The sequence below is a fragment of the Quercus lobata genome, chromosome 12, assembly GCF_001633185.2.
Source record: "Quercus lobata isolate SW786 chromosome 12, ValleyOak3.0 Primary Assembly, whole genome shotgun sequence".
Lineage (NCBI taxonomy): Eukaryota > Viridiplantae > Streptophyta > Magnoliopsida > Fagales > Fagaceae > Quercus > Quercus lobata.
In genome coordinates this window covers 37,210,292-37,233,617 of record NC_044915.1, presented here as the reverse complement: position 1 = coordinate 37,233,617, position 23,326 = coordinate 37,210,292, and the positions used below count along the sequence as shown (strand labels likewise).

Below are 23,326 nucleotides of genomic sequence, written 5' to 3'. Positions count from 1 at the left end.
TGTTAACAAATCACTGTATCAATTTAATTTTCGCTGCACTTTAGTTTATTAGGTGATTTGTTTGTGCCTCCATAATTTGCATCTAATTTAACCTAATTAATTAACTGGGTAATTAATTTCCAATTGCTTCATTACTTTGTATTCTCGAGCTCAACAGAATAAACTCATACAAAGCGTTTTTTTTTTTTTAAAAAAAAAAAAATCTTAAAATAACTCAAAATATGACCAATCATAAATTCATAACCCTGTTCTAAACCACTATAATATATATTGGGTTTGCCTTGGCATATTGAGTTACAATTCACTATGGTCTATTTGGATGGTATATCAATATATTAAAAAGGACCACAAAGTTTAAGCATAGGATACAAGGGCAATTTTACCTTTTCTTTTATATGGTTAAAAAATAATAATAAAAAAAAATAAAAAATAAAAAACCCACAAGTTTGAGCATATAATATAATATAAAAAGATTTAGCTTCTTCATTATTTAACCATAATACAATAAATAAATGAATAAAAGAATTAATCTCTTTCTTGAGTCTACTGTCTAATATACTGCACTATATACATTACATGCTCACTCCTCATGCAAGAGTTGAACATGTTTGGGTAGATGGGTCAAAGAGGGCTGGGACCAAGTATTTCTTTCCATTAGCACCATTTGCATTATAGCTAGCACCTGTCGCAGGGTCCACCAAAAGGTCCCCAGCATAACCAGGGTAAGCCCCCTTGCCATACACACCAGGACAAGCTGATGCAGCCTCTAATGGTGCGTCCTTTGGTCCTTGGAAGAAGCCATTTCCAAATGGGTTGGTAGTTGTACCAGCTAAGAGACTAGCCAGGTTGATGACCATACCATCCAGACCCACATCGTTATTGGGTGCAACCAGGGGTGGGCTCTGGGGTCCATAGATGGGCTGGTGGAATGGCCACGCGCATTGGCCTGGGCATTGAGTCTCCGAATTGCCAACCCAAATGTAAGCAAACTTGTAGCTTTTGCCTTGAACAGATTCACCGTTCAGAGATCCATGGGTTCCACACTTGCTCATACAAAAGCCTTCAACTGCCACATCATTTGATGTCAAAACCACGTTGATAGCATTTTTCTGGACACCCTTTGATGCCAACTGTTCTATTTGCTGATTCGAGAGTGATTTGCCTAAGGAGTAAGTCTCATCAATGATCTGCGTACCCATTGAGAGACCAAGAGTGGAGGGCTTCTTAGAGTTGACTAGGTGGTAGTATTTATCTGTGGTTTTCCACCAGGTTGCAACAGAGGGTTGAGCTTTTGTGGGTGTGGAAGTAGAAAGAGAGGCAATGAAATCTGAGATAATAGCTCTTTGTGAGGGCTTGAATTTGCCATACCAGATGAGATTAATGGAGATTTTTCCAGTGAGAAGAGGGCCATTATGGTATTGGAAGAGTAAAGGTTGTTGGGTTTCAGCTGAATCAGCGAGTCTCCTTGCTGCCAAGTTGAAATGGAAGAAAGAGAATACAAGAACTAGCTGTAGTAATAGATGTGTGGAAACTAAAGAAGCCATGATGAATTTTTGAGCGGTTTAGCAAGTACTAAAGATTAGAAGTTGAGAACTAATTGAGAAAGTAAAAGAAGCTCAGAATACAATGTGGAACTGGGATTGTTGAGAAGAAGAATTGTGAGAAGATATATTTAGTGCCCAAAAAGTGTGCGTGAGAAACTACACGGTAGGTGACTCACTCAAGGGATTTGAATAGTGGCAGTGAGATGCCAGCATGATAATTGATTAACCGCGTTGTTTTTTAATTGCTTTGTGTGCGTCCTCTTTTTCTAGCCTCGCTTTCAAGTTTCAGCCGAATCCACTTTCAAGTCAATATCATAAACAGGTGGTAGCCAGCAAGATGACCGAATGGGAAAGATTTAGTGCTTCTGGTCTAGACTTATATGAGGAAGGAATGAATTGAACGTCCTACGATGGTTCATGTTAATCTACATATAGGATATATAGTCTAATTAATGATACTTTACCCTTTTTTTTTTATATCCATTTTTTTACATTCATTTTTATATTTTTCCACTTTATAAAATGTCAATATTTTTCTCCTCAATTATAGATATTTATGTAATATAATGAGGGTCCGGTTTTTTGGAAACATTTTCTCTGGAATTAAAAAAGTTGTTAATACTTTTTCAATTCTTGAAAAAATATTTCCAAAAATGATTAATTATTGTGCGCCCTTAGGGCACACATTAGTAAAATCCATATAATGAATGTAAAAGAGTATTTGATGATGAGCTCCAGTACTTTTTTAACTGGAATCTCTTTTTGTTTTAATGAAAAATTAACACATTACCTACTAACAAAATAAAATGTGGAGATTAAAACCTACTACCATTTACTATTGAGTATTTAAAATAAAAGGACACCTCCAGTTAAAAAATTACTGGAAGTAAGCCAAACTCTATGAGGATATTTTCCCCATGATATATATATTTTCCTTTTTTTTTAATTTTATTTTACGAAATCATATTTTAAACTTTGGGTTTTCAAAAGGCAACAAATTAAATGCTCAACTCGTATTAAATCTTAATTATAATTACATTGCAATTCCAAATATATATGCTTAACTGCATCTTAGGGCCTTAGGGGTGAGATTATAACTATTCTCTGTTTGTTTCAGAGTAAATATTTTCATTTTACAGTGTTTGGTAATGTATTGGAAATTACTCATAACTAGTTTGTTTCTACATTGAAATTAAAAAAAAAAAAAAAAAAAAAAAAAAAAAAAAAAAAAAAAAACACCACGCAAACTCAAAATTCTCACCTACTTAAACTAAAATTCTCAAATTTTAATAATAAAAAAACACAACCATGAATCAAACCCAAACTCAAATTAGCTTCGAAAATAAAAACCAAATTTGCCCAAGCACAAATTTGCAAGAAAAAAACATAGATCTGCCAATAAACCCAGATCACGAAAGAACCTTCAAATTGGAGATCCAATATAATTTTTTTATGGCATACAATTAATAAAGCTGTGGAAGTATTGAACGTTGAATGGTCTCTATGCTGGTAAAGCCTTAGAAGATCACAAAATGATGCTGAGTTTCTACCATCTTCTTCTATCTTGGAGAAACTACCCGCTAGGTGTTGCTGAAGAAGGTGGAGCCATTAATGGGTGGGACTGTGGGAGAGAGGGATCAAAGGGGGCTGGGTTGTGGAGAGAAAATTGAGTGGGAGAAAGAGCATGAGAGGGAGAGAGTATGAGAGGGGTATTGGGACTGAGAGGGAACATTAAATGTAAAATATTTTACACAAATTTGCTTAAGTTGATTTGGTTGACTGAAAATATTTTACTTTTGACCAAATATTTTACTGCAAAACAAACATTGTAAAATTTGAAAATATTTTACGTTAAAACAAACGGAGTGTTAGGGGTGAGATTATTAGTTAAGTGGTGAATTTGTTTACAAGTCATGTCTTGGACTTAATTATCAAATAAAGTTTCCATTCACAGGCACACAAAGGATTTAATTTTGCAATTACTGATCTAGATCATCTTAGTTTAGCATTAAAAGAGAGTTACTTTGTAATTTTGTTTAATTTCCACTACCCGATTTCTTAGTTTTTCGGTTACACCTACAAAAATTGGAACAAACTACGTTGATCGGTTTGGTGTGTGCATTTTTGGTTTGTGGATTCAATTGAATTTGGGTTTTCCCACTATAACGAAATCCATCTCTGTGGTGGTTCTTATTTGACTAATGGCATGTTTAGAAGTTTAGAGAGGGAGGAGGGAGGAGGAGAGTGGAGGGGAATGATTCCATTCTACCTTGTTTGAATGTTTTTAAAATTAGTAAAGGAGGAGAGAGTAATTAGTCATTCCACTTATTTGGATATTTTAAAAATTAGGAAGGAGAGAAGAGGAAATGATTTAAATAGACAGATTTACCCCTATTTGAAAATGAACTTGCAACATTGGTCTATGATTAATTTGTTAGACTAAATAATTATGACTATAGCATGCAATATTTTTTTTTTTTGATAATTTTTTTTAATGTGAATTAAATAATCAACATTGGTCTATGATTAAATATTTTTTCTGCTTTTTTATTATACTAAAAAAAAAAACCATCCTTAATTGATAATAATTAAAATAAGAAAAAAAATGTTTGGTTTGTTTGTTTACTGAAAAAATCAACAAAATATTGAATTTTGAATGTTTTTTTTTAATAGAACAAGGTCTAAAACTTTCAATAAAAAATATCAAGATTCAAGTGGTCCAGCAACTAAGGCAAGTCCAAACCAGGCCAAAAAAGAGAGCCTAATCATTTACAAACAAGATTAAACCAGGGGCTAAAATGCAAGTTTTACTCAGAATTCTCTAGCTTTCTTACTTTTGTTCTTTCACTTTCATTCTTCCACTGTTGTTTAGCTTGATAAATACAAAAAAAAAAATTCAATGAGCACAGGGATAAAATTGTTTTAGATGATGAAATTGTCTATATTAACCTAAAATACTTTTATAGTCTAAACTTCATTATCACTAAACATTATTTGAGAAAAAAAAAAAGCATAAACAACTAGTCTTATAAGACCTCCACAACATAAGGAAATGGAATAGTGGGTTACACTAACACAAGCTATGACCATATCTGTAACTGCTAACAAACTTGTTTCAGAGAGCAAAACTAAAAATGAACACAAGTTGGTGCCAAAGAAAAATTAATCCCAAGAGTTTACATTTCAATGATCAATTGAAAAGGTTTTTAGAAGCTGAAATTGTTTTGGAACATTTACTTGTCTAACTGTTAGAGAAATTTAAGGATTAGACATCATTGTGAACAATAGCTCCTTGCGCTTCTCCACTAGATAGCCAATAAAAGCTCTCAACATATCTAGATTCTTAATAAGATAGAGATAAGGCCTCATTCGCAATCTAGAATCAATTCCTATCTCATCCAAGAGATGGAACATGACTTGCTCAGGAATGGGAAGACGTGCCAAGCTCCTCTCAAAAATTAAATTTCCTTCTCTAAGTGCTGAATTTCCTTCTCTCATTGCTAAAGCAACATCCTGAATTGCTTCTGATGGTGTCACAAATCATCCAAGTCCATAACTCGTCCATATGTCTCGTCCAACGAAAGAAGCTACAGTAGGCGCAGAGAAAGTTCCAAGCATTCTGGCGAACCTCGTCCATATATGGACGAGGAATACCTCATGGAATCTACATTTACGCAGGCAAGCCTTCCAAGATGGTCTCGTCCATCTTTCACTAAAGATGGACGAGTTCATCGTGGAAGTCTTGTCCATCTTTACTAAGGATGGACGAGTTCACCGGCCCGTCCAACCCAGGTAACTTCCACAGCGGTTATGGAAGTTACCCCCAATTCTCCGGACTCCTCGACATTGGGAACGGTTACTAAACAGATAACCGTTCCACACACACACACTATATAAGGCTTCTTCGATGAAGGGTAAGGGGATTCAGACAATTTCATTTCGAGAGAATACGTATTCCTTACAGAGAGTTCAAAAGTAACTAACTTCATCATCGGAGGATTTTTGGCCGGTCACCACCGGTCCCCTCTGATTCTGTGTTCTTTGTATTACAGGAGATAGCCCAAAGATCATCGCTCGAGTCTTGTCAATCCACTGATATCCAAGGAATCATCAGCTTCCATAATTTGTTCCATGTCCTCATCTGAAACTTTAAAATTCTAGTCCACATGCCTTGGATAAGAAAGAATCTCATGGAAATTAATGTATATTTGGAAACAAAACCTAAGCCAGGAATGGAAGTTTTAACACTGAGGTTGTTCAGAATTTGAAACATTTCCTGGACATTTGAGATGTTTCAAACTACAAAATGAAACAGCAACAAGAAACAATGCAATGAAATGATACTTAGAAATTTTTAAAATTTTGAAAGGTAAATAACGAAAATTGGAAATAATGCAGTCTTAAACATTTCCTAGAAGCTGAAGACATTTTGGACCACAAAACAAAACAAAAAAACAAGTGATTGAATGGAATCATATACAGAGTATTGGCAGTTACCTTAATGACCTTACAACAATGACCCAGCTACCCTCACTTGTTGGAATGAGACCAAGACAAACATGATTAGCAACACCCTGCATGTAGAAAATCGAAAGGAATCAATCAAAGCAGTCCATCTTCTTGTACATTAATGCATGTTTTCATGATAAACTTTTCCTTTTGGACGAATGTAAAATATCAGCCACTGCAACACATGCATTCACAAAAATAGGACAATAAAACAGCAGCCTAGGATATCAAACTACAAAGTAGACCCATAAAGCAGTGCACAAGTACTACCACTCTTAAGTTGCATCGACATTTTCAGAAGCAAAATGTACACATCCCAAAAAATTGGTTAAACATATTCATATCAACCCAATTGGAATCACAACTTTAGTTACCACCCAACATAGCATGACCAAGATTATAGGATCTCCATACCATTACAAATAGAACCACCCTATACTCCAATACACACTATCACAACACATCGAAACATATAAACCTTAAACCATTGTCTTCTGGGTAAAAAGAAGACAATCATCTATAATACTATTGTTCAAACAGGATTGAGCTATTTTCTTTTAATATTACTTCAGCAATTAAAAATTCCAACAAAATATAAACAACCCAGAAAATCTTTAATAGGATTCAAAGCCTCTAAGCTACTTAAACCATCTGTTTCAATTGGTTTGCTTAAGCTAATTTCAAATCAAATATTTTCAAAAAAACGATATAAATATATAATAATATCCAAACAGGAAAAAATCATCAGGTTCAAACTAAACCAGCATATGGGTAAGCATAATAACATCATATAAACAACAAAAAAATAAACAAAAATTCTCCTTTATTATTTTCTCAGCAACCAAACAACAGGGAAAAATGAAAGTAAACACAATTTCAAGTTAAAAGCTAACAGTTTTCTCAAAACCCAAATGGCAAAAACATTAATCAGATCCATTTTCCAATTCAAACTTGAACATCACAAAACTAAGAGAGTACCATTTTGGTTGGGGCTACAAATTTATGCAAGTTCACAATCTAGACTCACTCAAGCACTTTATCAAACACGTTATGAGCAATACTTTGAAACTTTAAAATTTAAGAAAAAAAGCCCTCAAATCCGAAACCCACCCACAAATAACATGTTATTACCCCATAAAATCACAATTAATAAAAATTACCCAATAAAATCACAATTTTGAGAACATAGTTATTTGATTCAACTTAAAAGAAACCCATGAAACAAAAATTAATACAGAGTTTACCTTTGTGACAGAATGCTAGGCATGAAAGAGTGAAAGACAGTCCAAGAGTGAAGAAGTCATGAGAGAGAGAGAGAGAGAGAGAGAGAGAGAGAGAGAGAGAGAGAGAGAGAGAGAGAGAGAGCCAGCATAAGAATTTGTGGGTTACAGAGCTAAGAGAGCTTGAAAGAAATTTGTGAGTTACAAAGCTAAGAGAGCTTGAGAGAAATTTGTGGCTAAGAGAGCTAAGAGAGCTTGTGGGTTAAAGATTTTTTTTTGACGTTACAAAACATTGTAATTTTGTTAATATAATAAGGGTAAATTAGGTAATTTATATCTTCAATAATTATTTACTCTACTCTCCCTCCAAATCTCTCCAATTTGGGAGAATTAAAAATTAGAGGTTAGAGGTAGTTGAAACCCTACCAAACCCCTCCCCCTTCTTCCTTAAAAAACTTCCAAATAAGGTAATTAAATTACTCTCTCTTCCTCTACTCTACTCTCCCTCCTTTTTTTAACATCCAAACAGGCCATAAAGGATTTTTTAATGATGGTAAAGCTGTGTAATTCTGGGATATATTATGTAACAAGCATAGTGGTAATTGGTGAATGGAAGTTCCGTTCTTGGTTTTGGAGCATTACAGCTAAAAATTTGTAATTTGACACAGTAAAAAACTTTCATCAAAGCTTGCTCTAAAAAAATTTAATTTTTTAGACCAGTCCACTCATTTCTTCTATGATAGTTCATTAGAATAATGTAATGTGTTTTTTATTATCATTTATTATTAGTTTGCCATTGCATAAATTTGCAAAATATATGAGATCAGGGGCGGAGCCAGGGGGGTCGAGGGGGACAGCTCCCCCCTGACTCCTCTAAAACTTTCTTAGTTATAGGCATATGAGAAAATTTTGCTCCTCTAATTCATTAAAATGGGAAAAAAAACAAAACCACTCAGTAAAAGGAACCAAAAACTAACAGTCTTACACAAAAAAGTAAAAGAACATCATATCGTAACAAAGTGAACAAGGAGTTCCCTGACATGTTAAAGTCTTTTTATTTTTTTTATTGTTGATTAGGACACAGCAAAGTCAACAAGTCAAAAGAACTTTCAACTTTAGCTTGTCCCGCCTTTTCACTTTCTCACTAATATACTTTCACAGACTCATAATACTTTTGCCTTTTATTTTTTATTTAATTTATTTACATGGCAAGAAACACAATAGTTTTCACAATATATTAAATTGTGTAAGCAAACTAGTTTATCATCCCTCACATGTCTCTCTTCAGGATCATCTTTCGATGAAAAGAAGGAATGCATTTAAGAATGCCAAACTGGTTTAGTGACATTGGAAAGAGAAGAGGGATCTCTTTTTCAAAAAAAGACAAAATCATGACAATTACACTAGTTTACAATTATCTATTTATTTTGTTATAAATATTTATTAATAATTTCAATTTAATTTTACCCCCTGAACTAAAATTCTGGTTTCACCACTGTATGAGATGGTTCTCTTCAGTTGCTAATGGTCTTACTATGACACTTTAAAAAATATATATTTTTATTATTATTTTGGATATAGATAGTTAAAAGTGGGGGAGTTGAACCTTCAATGTTTTTGTTGGAAACTCCAACATATGTCAATTAAGTTACAAGGTTCTTGGTACTTGGCTATAAAAGAATAATTCAATCATCTAAGAGCACTTATTGGAGTCCTAAATAAATTGGTTTAAGGCCTCGTGATAGTGATAAAGAGTAATGCTAGGGTTTCTTGGCCTTAATTTTCCAAAATTAGATTTATTTAGTTTATAAAAAAGTTATATTTTTCCAAAAACACCTTCCTCAAGTCAATTTCAATCTGATCAAACCCTAAATCAATCTTGGGCTTTAGAATTCCAACATCATTGGGGAACGGGAGCAGAGTCGTAAGGAGTATAAAATGCGGTATTTACAATTGATTTATTGCATCATCAATTCTATGAGTATCCAATGAGCAATTAATATATACTATGTCATACAGGATATCCATGACTCATTTTACTACTAGATGGACTTCATTTTGTAATAGCTTAGGAATCATTCCCATCTTAGAAAGCTTGGACCTTGTTGTCACCCAAGGATTAGCATATGGAGTAGATTCTTAGCTTGTTTTATGTAAAAACATTCTAGAGTATTCCCCCCAAATGCTCCATTATTTTCGTTTTGTGTTCTCAAGCTCGATCAACAAAATCAACTCGAACAAAGTTTTTTTTTAATATTAAAATAACTCAAAACAAGACCAATCATAATTTCATGACCTTTTTCTAAACCACTATAATATATATTGTGTTTGCCTTTGAATTGATTTAGAATTCATTCTATATCAATATATTAAAAATGACCACAAAGAAGATCGACCTCTTCTTCTCCTTACCTATCAAAGATATGAGTGCTCACAATGATAGCATCCCCATTAGTTGGTAACTCCCTCTCATGGGCTTCTTCAAACTAAACATGGATGGTTCTGTATGTGGCAATCCTATAGTATAGCTAATGCTGGTGGGCTTATTAGGGCTAGCAAGGGCTCTTGGATTGGGAGTTTTTCTAGAAGTATTGGCCACAGCCACTCCATGGCTGCTAAACTCTGGGGTCTTCGTAATGGTTTTGACTTGGTTTGAAATCTTAACATCAGAAAGCTCTACATCTAGATTAATGCAAAAGTAGTGGTCCCTTCTCACCTCCCATGGTTATTCTTCATCCAATTCATCTCATCTATGTAGTACGTTGATCATTAATTGCAGGTCTCTCCTCCAGTTTTTTGAGGAGACTCACGTCCACCTCACCTAATTTGAAAAAAAATCAATACACGGACCTTTTGGCCCAGAAGGATCTTCCATCAGTGCAAGTTTTATTTTGTATTCACATCCTTCTTTTTATATTTTGTACCAGTTATATGATGATGCTGGAGAGATGTTTCTTAACGTAGACATTGAATTAAATTTCCTATTCACCAAAAAAAAAAAGAAAAAAAAAAAGAGGAGAGGACCCCAAAGTTATAGGATACAAAGGGCAATTTTCTTTTATATGGTAAGAAAAAGGAAGAAGAAGAACCGCAAGTTTGAGCATATGATAATGAGCATATGATAATAAAAGTTGTAGAATTTTCATTAATTAACCATAATACAATAAATAAATGAATCAAAGAATTAATCTCTTTCTCGAGTCTATTGTCTAAAATACTGCACTATACATTAACGTGTGGGCACATTACATGTTCATTCCTCAGACTCATACTAGAGTTGAACATGTTTGGGTAGATGGGTCAAAGAGTGCTGGGACCAAGTATTTCCTTCCATTAGCACCATTTGCATTATAGCTAGCACCAGTCGCAGGGTCAACCAAAAGCTCCCCAGCATAACCAGGGTAAGCCCCCTTGCCATACACACCAGGACAAGCAGATGCAGCCTCTAATGGTGCATCCTTTGGTCCTTGGAAGTAGCCATTTCCAAATGGGTTTGTAGTTGTACCAGCCAAGAGGCTAGCAAGGTTGATGACCATACCGTCCAGACCCACATCGTTGTTGGGAGCAACCAGGGGTGGGCTCTGGGATCCATAGATGGGCTGGCGGAATGGCCACGCGCATTGGCCTGGGCATTGAGTCTCCGAATTACCAACCCAAATGTAAGCAAATTTGTTGCTTTTGCCTTGAACAGATGCACCCGTTAGAGATCCATGGGTTCCACACTTGCTCATACAAAAACCTTCAACTAACACATCATCTGATGTCAGAACTACGTTGATGGCATTTGCTTGGGCACCTTTTGATGCCAACTGTTCTATTTGCTGATTTGAGAGTGATTTGCCTAAGGAGTAAGTCTCATCAATGATCTGGGTACCCATTGAGAGTACAAGAGTAGATGGCTTCTTTGAGTTGCTGAGTTGGTAGTATTTATCAGTGGTTTTCCACCAGGTTGCAACAGAGGGTTGGGCTTTTGTGGGTGTGGAAGTAGAAAGGGAGGCAATGAAATCTGAGATAATAGCTCTTTGAGAGGGCTTGAATTTGCCATACCAGATGAGATTAATGGAGATTTTTCCGGTGAGAAGAGGACCATTGTGGTATTGGAAGAGCAAAGGTTGTTGGGTTTCAGCTGAATCAGCAAGTCTCCTTGCTGCCAGGTTGAAATGGAAGAAAGAGAATACTAGCACTAGCTGTAGTAATAGATGTGTGGAAACTAAAGAAGCCATGATGAATTTTTGAGCTGTTTAGTAAGTACTAAAGATTAGAAGTTGAGAACCAATTGACAAAGTAAAAGGAGCTGAGAATACAGTGTGGAGCTGGGATTGTGGAGATGAAGAAATGTGAGTAGATATATATAGTGCCCAAAAAGTGTGGGTGATAAACTACACGGAAGGGGTTCAAGGGATTGAGTAGTGGCAGTGAGATGCCAGAGTGTAACGCGTTGTTTTTTAATCAATTTGTGCGCAACCTGTTTTTTTTGCTTCGCTTTAAAGTTTCAGCCGAATCCACTCTCTAGTCAATAATATACAGTCTCTCAATTTTTTTTTTTTTTTTTTTTAAAGTCAATAACATAACAGGTGTAGTCCAACTAAGGGAATAGGACAATTTAGAGTCTACTGTGCAACGAGGATGGGAGAGCACACAAAATTTAGTGCTTCTAGACTTATATGAGGAAGGAATGGATTAAACGTCCTAATATTGTGCATGTTATTTTAGATATATTATATATGGCCGACTTTTTTCTTCGTTTCTATAGGTTTTTTTTTTTTTTTTTAAATCTTTAATTTATATGTAACAGTGGTTTCAAAAGTAATTAATTAAACAATGAGATTTCAAATGAGTCCCTAAATATTTGTTATGTGATACTTAACACATCTCAGAAATCATGGACCTTGTTGCCACCCAATCAGTGATGAAGTTAGGAATTTATCTTTGAGAGGATTATATATAATTTTTTTCTTTTTTATAGAATCTAAAATAGTAATATAAAATATAATTTAATAATCAATATACAAATTAAGTAAATGTTAATATAGTAGTATTAAATATAATAAAAAATTATTAAATACATGCTAATATAATAGTATATTTTAATTAAATACATTTATAATGGACTATGGTATATAATATAACGATTATTATATTAACAAATAATATATTATAAGGTAAAACAAGAGAAAACAAATGAAAAATAAAGTAAACTACCTGGGAAATGGTGAAAATTGAGAAAGTGGTCAGCCGGTCAGGGGCATAGTGCTACATAGGGTAAAGGCCTACACGGAAGCTTCAAGGCTCAAGCTTGACTTTCTTTTCTTGTCTAGTCTAGTTACACTCACACAGAAGCTTTATTAGATTTTACTTTTTAAATTGCAAATCACAAAACTGCAGCAGTCCAAAGGAAAGAACTAAGAAGAAGGCAAACACTGAGAGAGCATTCAACAAAGCCTATGTCATTTCAATTTTTCTACTGCTGTTGTAAAAGTAAACCATGTGTTGCAATGAAAATTAGAAATTTTTTCTTTTTATTTGTTGAGGAAATTGTTAAAATAACTGTGTTCATTTTTTTTTTTTAATACAATATAGAAATTCTACTCTAGTCTAATCTAAGTGTATATGTGTGTGAAACTCTCTCTTAAAAACTTGAATTCTGACCCTTATCCCCCACATCTCACAAACACTTATACTTATAGGGTGACCTATGTGTTCATTTTAAAAATGGTGAATATCGAATCATTATAATTGTTTGACGTATATATTTATCACTAATTGGATTGTATTCTATTTAAATGAAAGTTATAATTATTTTTAGACTTTTTTTATAAGATTTTTACACTTTCTTAAATATATTTGTGTGTGTGTGTGTGTATAGGTATAATCTCGGGTATGGAGGGCCAAAATGATAATGTTCTTTAAAAATTTTCAAATTAGTTAGGATAATTCCAAAAGTATATATATTTCCTTAATTTTTTTTCAAAAAATTTGAGGGGCCAAGGCTCCTCGATCCTCAAGTGGCAAAGCACCCAATGGTTAAAATTCATGAGTATTCAGTGAGAAAAATGCCCTACAAAATGAACCAAATTTCCAATTGATTCTTTGTTATATTCTCAAGTTTTGCATAATCAACACAAACGAAGTAATTTTTTAATATTGAAATAATTCAAACCAAGACTACTCATCATTTCATAATATTGTTTCAAAACTATCATATTGGGTATTCCTTCAAATCATTATCGGCTAAAGGCCTAGGCCCTAAGCCCACACTTATCGTACAAAAAAACCCAAAATTGTAGAATCACAATTATTAAAAAAAATAAAAATAATGTATATGAATTTTGCATTCTTTTCCCATCTTCAAGAAGACTTCAAAATATTGAGTCAATAGAAACTCAACACAACTGAAACCCTTAATTTAAATAAATAAAAAAAGTTTGAAGTTTGTTATGAATGTTCCAAATAATTTAAATACGAAAACTATATAAACAATTTTGTAAAGTAAGAAGAACGGTTTTTAAACAAAAGCATATAAAAATTTAAATAAATAATATTTAAATATGATTTATGGATGGTACAGTGGGAATTTTACCTTTAATTTCTTTTATATGGTAAATATCAATACATTAAATAAAAAGAACCACAAGTTAGAGCACATGTTATAAAAAGATGTAGCATTTACATCATTTTAAACATATTACAATAAATAAATGAATCAAAGAATTAATCTCTCCCATCAAAGAAAAAAAAAGAATTAATCTCTTTCTTTCTTGAGCCTATTGTCTAATGTACTGCATTATACATTAACTTGTAGGAACGTTTCAAAATCATCCCTCAAACTAGAGTAGAACAAGATTTGGTAGACGGGTCAAAAAGAGCTGGAAGCAAGTATTTCCTTCCATTGCCACCATTTGCATTATAGCTAGCACCTGTTGTTGGGTCAACCAAGAGGTCCCCAGCATAGCCAGGGTAAGCCCCCTTGCCATACACACCAGGACAAGCCGATGCAGCCTCTAATGGCGCGTCCTTTGGTCCTTGGAAGTAGCCATTTCCAAATGGGTTGGTAGTTGTACCAGCCAATAGGCTAGCCAGGTTCATGACCATGCCGTCCAAACCCACATCGTTATTCGGTGCAACCAGGGGTGGGCTTTGGGGTCCATAGATGGGCTGGTGGAATGGCCAAGCGCATTGACCTGGGCATTGAGTCTCTGAATTGCCAACCCAAATGTAAGCAAACTTGTAGCTTTTGCCTTGAACAGATGCACCCTTTAGAGATCCATGGGTTCCACACTTGCTCATACAAAAGCCCTCAACTGCCACATCATCGGATGTCAAAACCACATTGATAGCATTTTTCTGGGCACCCTTTGATGCCAACTCTTCTATTTGCTGATTTGAGAGTGATTTGCCTAAGGAGTAAGTCTCATCAATGATCTGTGTACCCATTGAGAGAACAAGAGTGGAGGGCTTCTTAGAGTTGACTAGGTGGTAGTATTTATCTGTGGTTTTCCACCAGGTGGCAACAGAGGGTTGGGCTGTTGTGGGTGTGGAAGTAGAAAGGGGGGTAATGAAATCTGAGATAATAGCTCTTTGTGTGGGCTTGAATTTGCCATACCAGATTAGATTAATGGAGATTTTTCCAGTGAGAAGAGCACCATTGTGGTATTGGAAGAGTAAAGGTTGTTGAGATTCAGCTGAATCAGCAAGCCTTCTTGCTGCTAAGTTGAATTGGAAGAAAGAGATGACCAGAACTAATTGTAGCAAAAGATAGGTGGGAACCAAAGAGGCCATGATAAATTTGCAGATTATAAACTGTGTAAGGGTCACTAAGATGAGAGTATGAAACTGAGAATGCTTTGAGGAATGCAAGAATTGTGGGTGGAATATAATCTTATATATAGTGCGTAAAACTGTGGGTGAGAAACTACAAGGAAGGGGAGGAATAGATGCAGTGAGATCCCAGCTTTGCTAACGCGTTGTTTTATTTAATGATCTTGCTTTCAGAGAAGTCAACTTTAGGTAATAAAAATGTCAATAACATTACAGCTTTAGGCCAGCTAAGGAGAGTGAGACAATTTTGACAGCCCAATTCAATTAGGACAGATTAGTATAAAGTTTAGTGCCTCTAGTCAAGACTTTCAGCAGTTTTTTTTTTTTTTTTTGCTGAATAAGACTTTCAGCTGTTATTATTAATGTTTTATTTCTAAGGTTGTAAACTTTAAGTCCAGTTTAATACATGTATTTAATCAATAGTTTTTAGTTTTTTTTAAAATACATTCATCAAAAAAAAAAAAAATTTAAATACGTGTTAGTAGAAAAATGTATGAAAATACATATAATGTTGTTTAAAAATTAAAAATATGTGTTTAAACTTGCGTACCAAATAAAAACTTAATAGCTCTTGCTCAACCTAAAAAAACAAACAACAAAAAAAATAAAATAGTTTTTTTAAGCTAGCTTAAATGGGTGGACTTCGATCGGATCCCTATAGTCATAAGGCTAGCGGTAAAGCCAACCTACTAATTAATGATTGAGTAAAGGCTTTTTCCGTGTGTCGATTCTAATTGTGACTATGCCCTAACTGAAAAAGCCTATTTATGCTTGCCCGCCTAAGCATTGAAAATGAGGAAAGAAAGAATGAAAGCAAGCCACTAGTCTCCAACACCGGATTAAGATTTCTTGTCATCAAATAAGGGATTTGAGATTTTAATTTCGCCTGCACCAAAAAAATCAATTGGTATTTTGGTCCGATGATAAAAAAGCAATCATCAGTAGCAAATGTCATAGATTGAAACTAATTTTTTTTTTTTTAATTCCTTTATAAAATAGGTTAAGTGCAAAATCAACTTTAGGCTTGAATATTGAATTAAATTTAAATATAATTGTAAGGACGCAATTTGAGTCCTAATCCCAAAAAGGTAAAAGGATCTAGGCCTAAAGAGCCCAATATATTGAATTTGTAGAGAGTAGGTTCAAAGCTAGGTTCTAACGAGTTGGGTAGCAATTATAGTGGATTAAAATGACAATAAAGTAAAAACAGAATGGTTTTATCTAGAGAAAATTATCATCGGCACAGTTCGAGAAAGTCAGTTCTTGTATATAATTCTTCAATTTGATTACAAATATAGTTCTTATTGTTACAATATTTCTCTCTCCATTCTCTGATCCCTCTCTCTCAGGGTCTTCTTCATATTTTATACTACCTTCCTTCTTTCATCTCTACCCTCCACGTGTAGCTCAGATGGCTGGAGTTGATCTTTGTCCTATCAACACCTTCCTAAAATCTTTGGAGGATAGTTATAAGGCTGTAAATTACTGTTCAAGTATCACTTCTTCACTAATGCGGCCAGAAAGTTAGCTACAGAGCATTCAATACGATGGTAGTAGCTTTTTCTTAAATATTCATAACTTTCATTTGTCCTGTGCTTTCATGATGCATATCCTTATCAATAGAATCTCCTAAAATATTGCTTCTGGGTGGCAGACCATACCTTCGTACCTTGGCTTTGCTCAGCCTAGGAAACATTTATTTTCGGACCGCCTTCTCAAACTCTTATAACCAAATCTCACCTCTTCACTTACTAACACAGACTCCCATAACAGTATTTACCCGTCTTCAGACTACTTAATGTCCTCGAATTGGACCCCCAGCCCAATATATGCATAGATATATACCACTAGGTTTATCATCCCTACAATAATAATATTTTTATCCTAGTTCATAAGTATGAAACTCAATTTGATTATTTATAGTCTCATTCTTTTTATATTATACACGTGTGTATACATACATACATACATACATACATATATATATATATATATATATAACAATTGTCTAAATTTGCAATTATGTTCAATGGTAAACAAATTATTATACATAGTGAAACTTAGGTATAATTTTTATCAAAATAACAGTAGTGAATCTAATTTTCTAATTTTCATAAGCAAATTTCTATCTAATTAAATTCTAATACTCCTAACTATAATTTTGTTATAATTAGAGTATCATATATTTGCAAAGAGTAATTTTTTTTAATCGTGATATTTAATTTATTTGGAGAACGATTGAGTTAATCAAAGAACTCATTAATAAGTTCTGACTTATTTGGTATGAAAATGAAAAAAATGATAAACATGTTATCTTGCTTGGCGTTGAGCTTGAGCTTGACTTGTGTTGAAAGTAAAACTTGATGAATCAATCATGAACTTTTACTATTTTGCTTGGTTCGAATCAGTTATAATCTTTCTTATTTTAATCACCTCTCTTTAATCGAAATGCGAAATTTTTGTATTAGACACGGCCATTTATTAGTATAAAAGCACATTTCAGTAAAAAAAATTAGTATAAAAGCACATTTATTTGTGGTTTGATTCTGAAGTAACTGGTCCCAACCATTTAAGTGGTGACCCAAAAATAGATAAGGCAAGTGAATTAAAGATGTCAAAAAAATCTTTAAAAGATTACTCAATAATCATAGGTCTTACTAATCCAAACACATCTTGATTTCTTTTTGTTACCAAATCAAATCTACTTTTTCTATCAAATCAATAAATAAATCAAAGCTAATCTCACTGGTCAAATGCATGCACACCTCAATTTGATCCAAAATCGGAAGCCATGATCTTCACAACAAAAACTCACAGCCACATGACGCACATGGTCTCAAGGGCCATCTTTGTAGCCATTGCTATGATATATCGCATGTGCGAGATTGGCTTTTCGCTAGTGGAGGCAGAGGCAATCTCGCCCTCAAGTATATAGATAATGCAATGATTTTGTCTTAGAAGGTCACGGCAGAGTTGACGACAACAACACTCTTACATTTGGAATGTTTGTTTTATCACCTCTTGGCTTATCATGATTATCATCCCCCACTAGGTTTTCTAATTTTACCTATATCTCCCTTATAGTTATAGTGTTATAGCAGTTATACCCATGGGTTTGTGTTAGGGCTAGCTTGATACTGTTTAGGCCTAAAATGATAATTTAAGCAAAGTTTTTTAAATTTAAAATCAATTATAATTTTTTTCGTTTAATATCCATTCTTATTGTTTTGTGAGTTGCAAAATTAATCCACTCTTCTAAATTTTGATTTTAGAGAGAGAGAGAGAGAGAGAGTGGATGGCTAAAGTTGACAATCTTCAATGCATGTGAAAGACTTACAAAAATTATATAAAGTCTCAAAGTTTTTGTAAAAAATGGATCATGAGTAATGATTTTTTTTTCTTTTTCTTAAAAAAAAAAAAAAAGATATGTTCTCTTAAAAAGTTGAGTTTTCTAAATATAATCAACAAATGGGGATGGATGAAGTATTAATCTAAATTTTTGGGCTCTTTTCCGTTAAGGTCTCTATGGCCTAGCTTGAGAGTCGGCCCTTTTTTTGTGGTGATGATATGTTGCTGTTGTTGGTTATTTTTTTAAGAATCTTGTTTGTATGGATGGTATATATGCTATAAGCCACCCATCACTCACTCCCGAGGATGATGATCTAACATGGTTAGAAGAAAAAGAATCAATGCAAATTAAAAGTTGATAGTTGTATGTATTTAACCCTTTATTTTTTTTAAAGTAAAATTTTTACTAGAAAATTTTTTCCAATTTTCAATTTGTTGTATTGCATGTAAAATAAAGTCAAATTTACTTTTCGTTGATTGTAAAATCCTTTATAAAAAATTATAAAATGTTTTACCTTTGAAAATTTGGTAAAACATTTTCCAAAGGCACAATTGCACTTTTAGTCCCTATGTTTTGAAGTTTTTCCATTTTAGTCCCTACATTTTATTTTTTCCATTTTTAGTCCCTAAAACCAATTTACGCTTTCCGTTTTAGTCCTTTCCGTCAGTCAACCAACGGAAATAGCTGAGGTGGCAGCCGGAACAATTAAAATATTATAAAAAATGCCACATCACCCTAACAAATCAGCATATATATTTTAAAAATTAATTTATTAATTTTAACTAAATAAAAAAAAAAATTTAAAAACGAATCATTTAAAAAAGAAATTAAATTAAAAAAAAAAATTCTTTACAATATGTTCTTCCCAGCCATCATGAAGAACAAGTTCTTCCTCAAGGTTGTTGAGGAAATTAAAAAAATCAAGAACATGCCAACATGGGCACAGATCTACAAAATACAAAGACCTTCAAAGATTCAAAACACAAAGAACACAAACCCAAACCCAACCCTTAATCTCTAGCAAACCCAGAACATCAAATGAAAAATCAAATCCTCCATACAAACATCAAACCCAGAAACAAACCCATAAATTTCAAACCCAAATTCAAGAAACCTGTAAACAAACCCAGAAATTTTAAACCCATCGATCTATAAAGACCCACTGATCTGTGAGAGATTGGAGGTAAACCACCGCCGATCTCAGCCCCTCCACTATCACACACTCAGCCCCACCGTCCTTCACATCGACACAAGACACAGCCCCAACGTGTAGCTCCTTCGCGGGGACCGAGCACTTGGACTCAAGCGAGGTGTCGACGACGTTGGCGAAGAGGAGGTGGAAGGAGTTAGAGAAGGTGGAGGCGGCAATGAGGGGTTTCTGCGTTGGGGTTGGTGTTGAGGGAGGGGATTCAGGAAGGTGGAGAAAATGTGGATTAAGGGGTTAGGGTTAGGGTTTGGGATTGGGGATTGAGGGAGTGGATTTCGAGAGAGGGGGTGTTAGAGTCGGAGTCGAAGAGAGAGAGGACGGCGAAGCAGTCGAGGGTGGAGAGTTGAGGGAGCTAGCGGACGGCGTCGATGTATTTGGTTTATGGGAATCTGTGGATTTGAGGTGGGTCTCGGAGAGCTGTGCTTGTGGCTATGGTTATGGTTGCCATTGTTGGAGTTCCATTCTCTCTAAACCACTGCCGGCCCCCTTCCTCTAGATCTGCTCCAAACCGCCGGCCTAATCTCATTCTCTCCCTCCCTCTCTCTAAACTCTTTTTTTTTTGGGTAGAGCTCTCTCTAAACTCAGATCATGGTTTAAAAAGGTCTGATAATAAAAAAATAAAAAAATTCGTTTGATGCTTTTGAATAGCTCACTTAAAGAAAAGTAAATACACTTAAAACTAAAACGATCTAATGATAAATTTTTGTTTGGGTTGGTTGAGATGAGAGAATAGTTTGCTTGGTTTGATGATCTCTAAGGTGTTGAATTTGGGTTTTTTCTTCTTGTTTTCATTTATGTCTTAATGATCTGGGTTTGAGTTCTTAGGTTGCTGGGTTTGTGTTCTTGTGATGGATTTGAGTTCTTGGTTGTTGGGTTTGATTTGGGAAGAACATGAAGAGCAAGTTGTAAAATGAAGAACAATCTGAAGAACATGAAGAACAATCTTAATTAAGGTGAATTTTGATTTTTAATTCTGTTTTTATTTTTTTTATTTAGTTAAAATTAATAAATTAATTTTTAAAATATATATGCTGATTTGTCAGGGTGATGTGGCATTTTTTATAATATTTTAATTGTTCCGGCTGCCACCTCAGCTATTTCTGTTGGTTGACTGACGGAAAGGACTAAAACGGAAAGCGTAAATTGGTTTTAGGGACCAAAAATGGAAAAAATAAAATGTAAGGACTAAAATGGAAAAACTTTAAAACATAGGGACTAAAAGTGCAATTGTGCCTTTTCCAAAAGCAAATAGTGGCTTCCCTTCCCCATTTGATCCCAAGGTCATTGTAATATTGGCTAGAGAGACCATCACTTCGGCATCTGATGCCCGACGTCAAGTGGTTGGAGATTCAGTTCCAGTGACCGGTGCCGATAGTTTGGTGGTCGGAGACTCCACTCAAAGACACTGTCACACCACAACTAGAGCTGGAAGTTTGCTTACTGAAGATGTTATTTTGTCGACCAATATTGGTTGTATAGTTACTGAAGATACCGCTCCAACAGTGATCATCGACAATTCAATCGCTAGAGCCACAACTTTGACTACTAGTTCCAACGGTCTAATAACTGGGCCTCCAACACCAGTGATTTCAATGTTGAGTCATTGGTTATGTGGTTTGTTTATAAAAAATTTACTTGTCATACCAAACACCTAAAAATATTTTACTAAAAATGTTTTACATATAAAATATTTTAAGTTTGATAATATTTTACTTCAAAACAAATGGAATGTAAGACTAACTAAATTCCTTCTTCTTTTTTTTTTTTTCAAAACGATAATTCATTAACTTTGCGGTCTATTTTTTATTGTTATTTTAATGGATCATAATTCTTGCAGAAGTATGGAAGATTTAAAAATGATTATGTTAACATTCTCAAAAAAAAAAAGAAAAAAGATTTTGTTTCTTTTTATGAGAAATTGTGTTAGTATTATTTTGAATGATCAATAAACTCTTCCAAATTTATTCCAAAAAAAAATGGGGTCTAATTAATGGATGCTCTTAGGTCATAGGCCATTGAATAATGGACAATTTAAAAAATATATATATATTGATGAAATTTTTATGGTCAAGTATAAATGTTGATTCTATTCTACTGTACATCAACATATGGACACATAACATTCCCTCAAATTACAATCGAATTAACATGTTTTGGTAGATGGATCATAGAGTGGGGGAAGCAAGTATTTCCTTCCATTAACACCATATGCGTTATAGCTAGCACCGGTCTTGACATCCACCAAGAGTTTCCCAGGAAAGCCAGGAGAAGCCCCAAAACCATACATACCAGGACAAGCCGACACAGCCTCTCGTGGCTCTTCCTTCGGACCCTGGTAGTAACCATTTCCAAATGTGTTCGTAGCCGTCCCAGCCAACAGACTAGCCAAGTTCATGACCATGCCATCCACACCCACGTCGTTGTTGGGTGCAACCAATGGTGGGGTCTTGGGTCCGTAAATGTCTAGGTTAAATGGCCACGAACAATTGCTTGGGCACTGAGTCTCTGCATTGCCAACCCAAATGTAAGCAAATTTGTAGTGGTGCTTGTGCTTATTAACGAGTTCACTCTCCAAATACCCATGGGTCCCACATTTGGAGCAGAAACCTTGGACTGCCACGTCAGCCGATGTTAGAACCACGTTAATGGCGTGTTTCTGGCTACCTTTTGAAGCCAACCGTTCGATTTGGTTCATGTTCAGGTGTTTGCCGATGGAGTAGTTCGGATCCATGATCTGGTTCCCCAACGAGGGTACGACTTTGGAAATCTTGGGCTTAACGAGGCTGTAGTATTTCTCGATGATGTTCCACCACGTGGCAACGTTGGGTTGGGCTTTTGTGGGTGTTGAAGAAGAGAGAGAGAGAATGAAATCTGTGATGATATCTCGCTGGTAGGATGCGAATTTGCCGTACCATATGATATCAATGGAGACATTCCCAGTTAGAAGATGGCCATTGTGGTATTGGAAGAGCAGTGATTGCTGTGTTTGGATTGGTTTGGCGGAGCTGAAAAGGAACAAAGACGTGAACAAGACGATCAGAAAAATTATTTGGGTTATTGAGACACAAGAGGCCATACGAAATATAGATATTAGACAGAATTTGGTCTAAAACAGCCACAAAAGGTACATAGATCATAGACCTGAAGAAGAAACGGTAATGGGCTACATTTGGATGTGGTACTAAAAGTGAGGAGGAAATATATGTAGAACCTTCTGTGGAATAGGCCAGATGGATACCGTTTTGTGGGAAGGTAATTTAAGATGGAGATGAAAATAGTTTGGGTCTGGTAAATGTATCCCTAAACTTAATCATTTATTTTTTACTAAAATGCAAAATTAAGTTTCTAACTTTCACCCTTTATCATTTCAATCCTCTAAGTTTTAATTTTGTCATTTTAATCCTCTAAGCTTCAAATTTTGTCAATTTAATCTTCCGTTAGGAGTCTGTTAACTGCTGCCGTCCACTCACCAAAATACACCGTTTTGGACTCTATTTTTTTTTTTTAATTTCTTAATTAAAAAACTGAAAACATTAATTAAAAACAACTAGCCTTTGAGCACGTGCTCACGCGCGTGTTCAGAAACTCTTCTATTTTTTGGGTAAAGGTTAATTTAAAGCATTTATTATAATTTGGGATTACTACATTTTTCAATCACAAAAAAACTTAGGGGTGTGAT

General features: G+C 34.5%; 4 protein-coding genes across 4 annotated transcripts; all 4 read right to left on the bottom strand.

Moving 5' to 3' along the window:
* Positions 1 to 460: 460 nt before the first annotated feature.
* Positions 461 to 1,657, bottom strand: LOC115971813 (protein EXORDIUM-like). The gene has a single exon (XM_031091870.1). The coding sequence runs from the start codon at positions 1,542 to 1,544 to the stop codon at positions 588 to 590; it is 957 nt and encodes a 318-aa protein (XP_030947730.1). The 5' UTR covers positions 1,545 to 1,657; the 3' UTR covers positions 461 to 587.
* An 8,735-nt stretch (positions 1,658 to 10,392) lies between these two features.
* Positions 10,393 to 11,627, bottom strand: LOC115971745 (protein EXORDIUM-like). The gene has a single exon (XM_031091773.1). The coding sequence runs from the start codon at positions 11,494 to 11,496 to the stop codon at positions 10,540 to 10,542; it is 957 nt and encodes a 318-aa protein (XP_030947633.1). The 5' UTR covers positions 11,497 to 11,627; the 3' UTR covers positions 10,393 to 10,539.
* Positions 11,628 to 13,920: 2,293 nt separating this feature from the next.
* LOC115971579 (protein EXORDIUM-like) lies at positions 13,921 to 15,147 on the bottom strand. The gene has a single exon (XM_031091579.1). It carries the CDS (start codon positions 15,050 to 15,052, stop codon positions 14,096 to 14,098), a length of 957 nt encoding a protein of 318 aa, XP_030947439.1. The 5' UTR covers positions 15,053 to 15,147; the 3' UTR covers positions 13,921 to 14,095.
* A 6,572-nt stretch (positions 15,148 to 21,719) lies between these two features.
* Positions 21,720 to 22,820, bottom strand: LOC115972503 (protein EXORDIUM-like). The gene has a single exon (XM_031092813.1). It carries the CDS (start codon positions 22,721 to 22,723, stop codon positions 21,791 to 21,793), a length of 933 nt encoding a protein of 310 aa, XP_030948673.1. The 5' UTR covers positions 22,724 to 22,820; the 3' UTR covers positions 21,720 to 21,790.
* Between the last annotated feature and the right edge of the window lie 506 nt (positions 22,821 to 23,326).

Excerpts from the sequence above, each read along its gene's own strand:
- LOC115971813 (XM_031091870.1), bottom strand. The coding sequence starts at position 1,544 with ATGGCTTCTTTAGTTTCCACACATCTATTACTACAGCTAGTTCTTGTA.
- LOC115971745 (XM_031091773.1), bottom strand. The coding sequence starts at position 11,496 with ATGGCTTCTTTAGTTTCCACACATCTATTACTACAGCTAGTGCTAGTA.
- LOC115971579 (XM_031091579.1), bottom strand. The coding sequence starts at position 15,052 with ATGGCCTCTTTGGTTCCCACCTATCTTTTGCTACAATTAGTTCTGGTC.
- LOC115972503 (XM_031092813.1), bottom strand. The coding sequence starts at position 22,723 with ATGGCCTCTTGTGTCTCAATAACCCAAATAATTTTTCTGATCGTCTTG.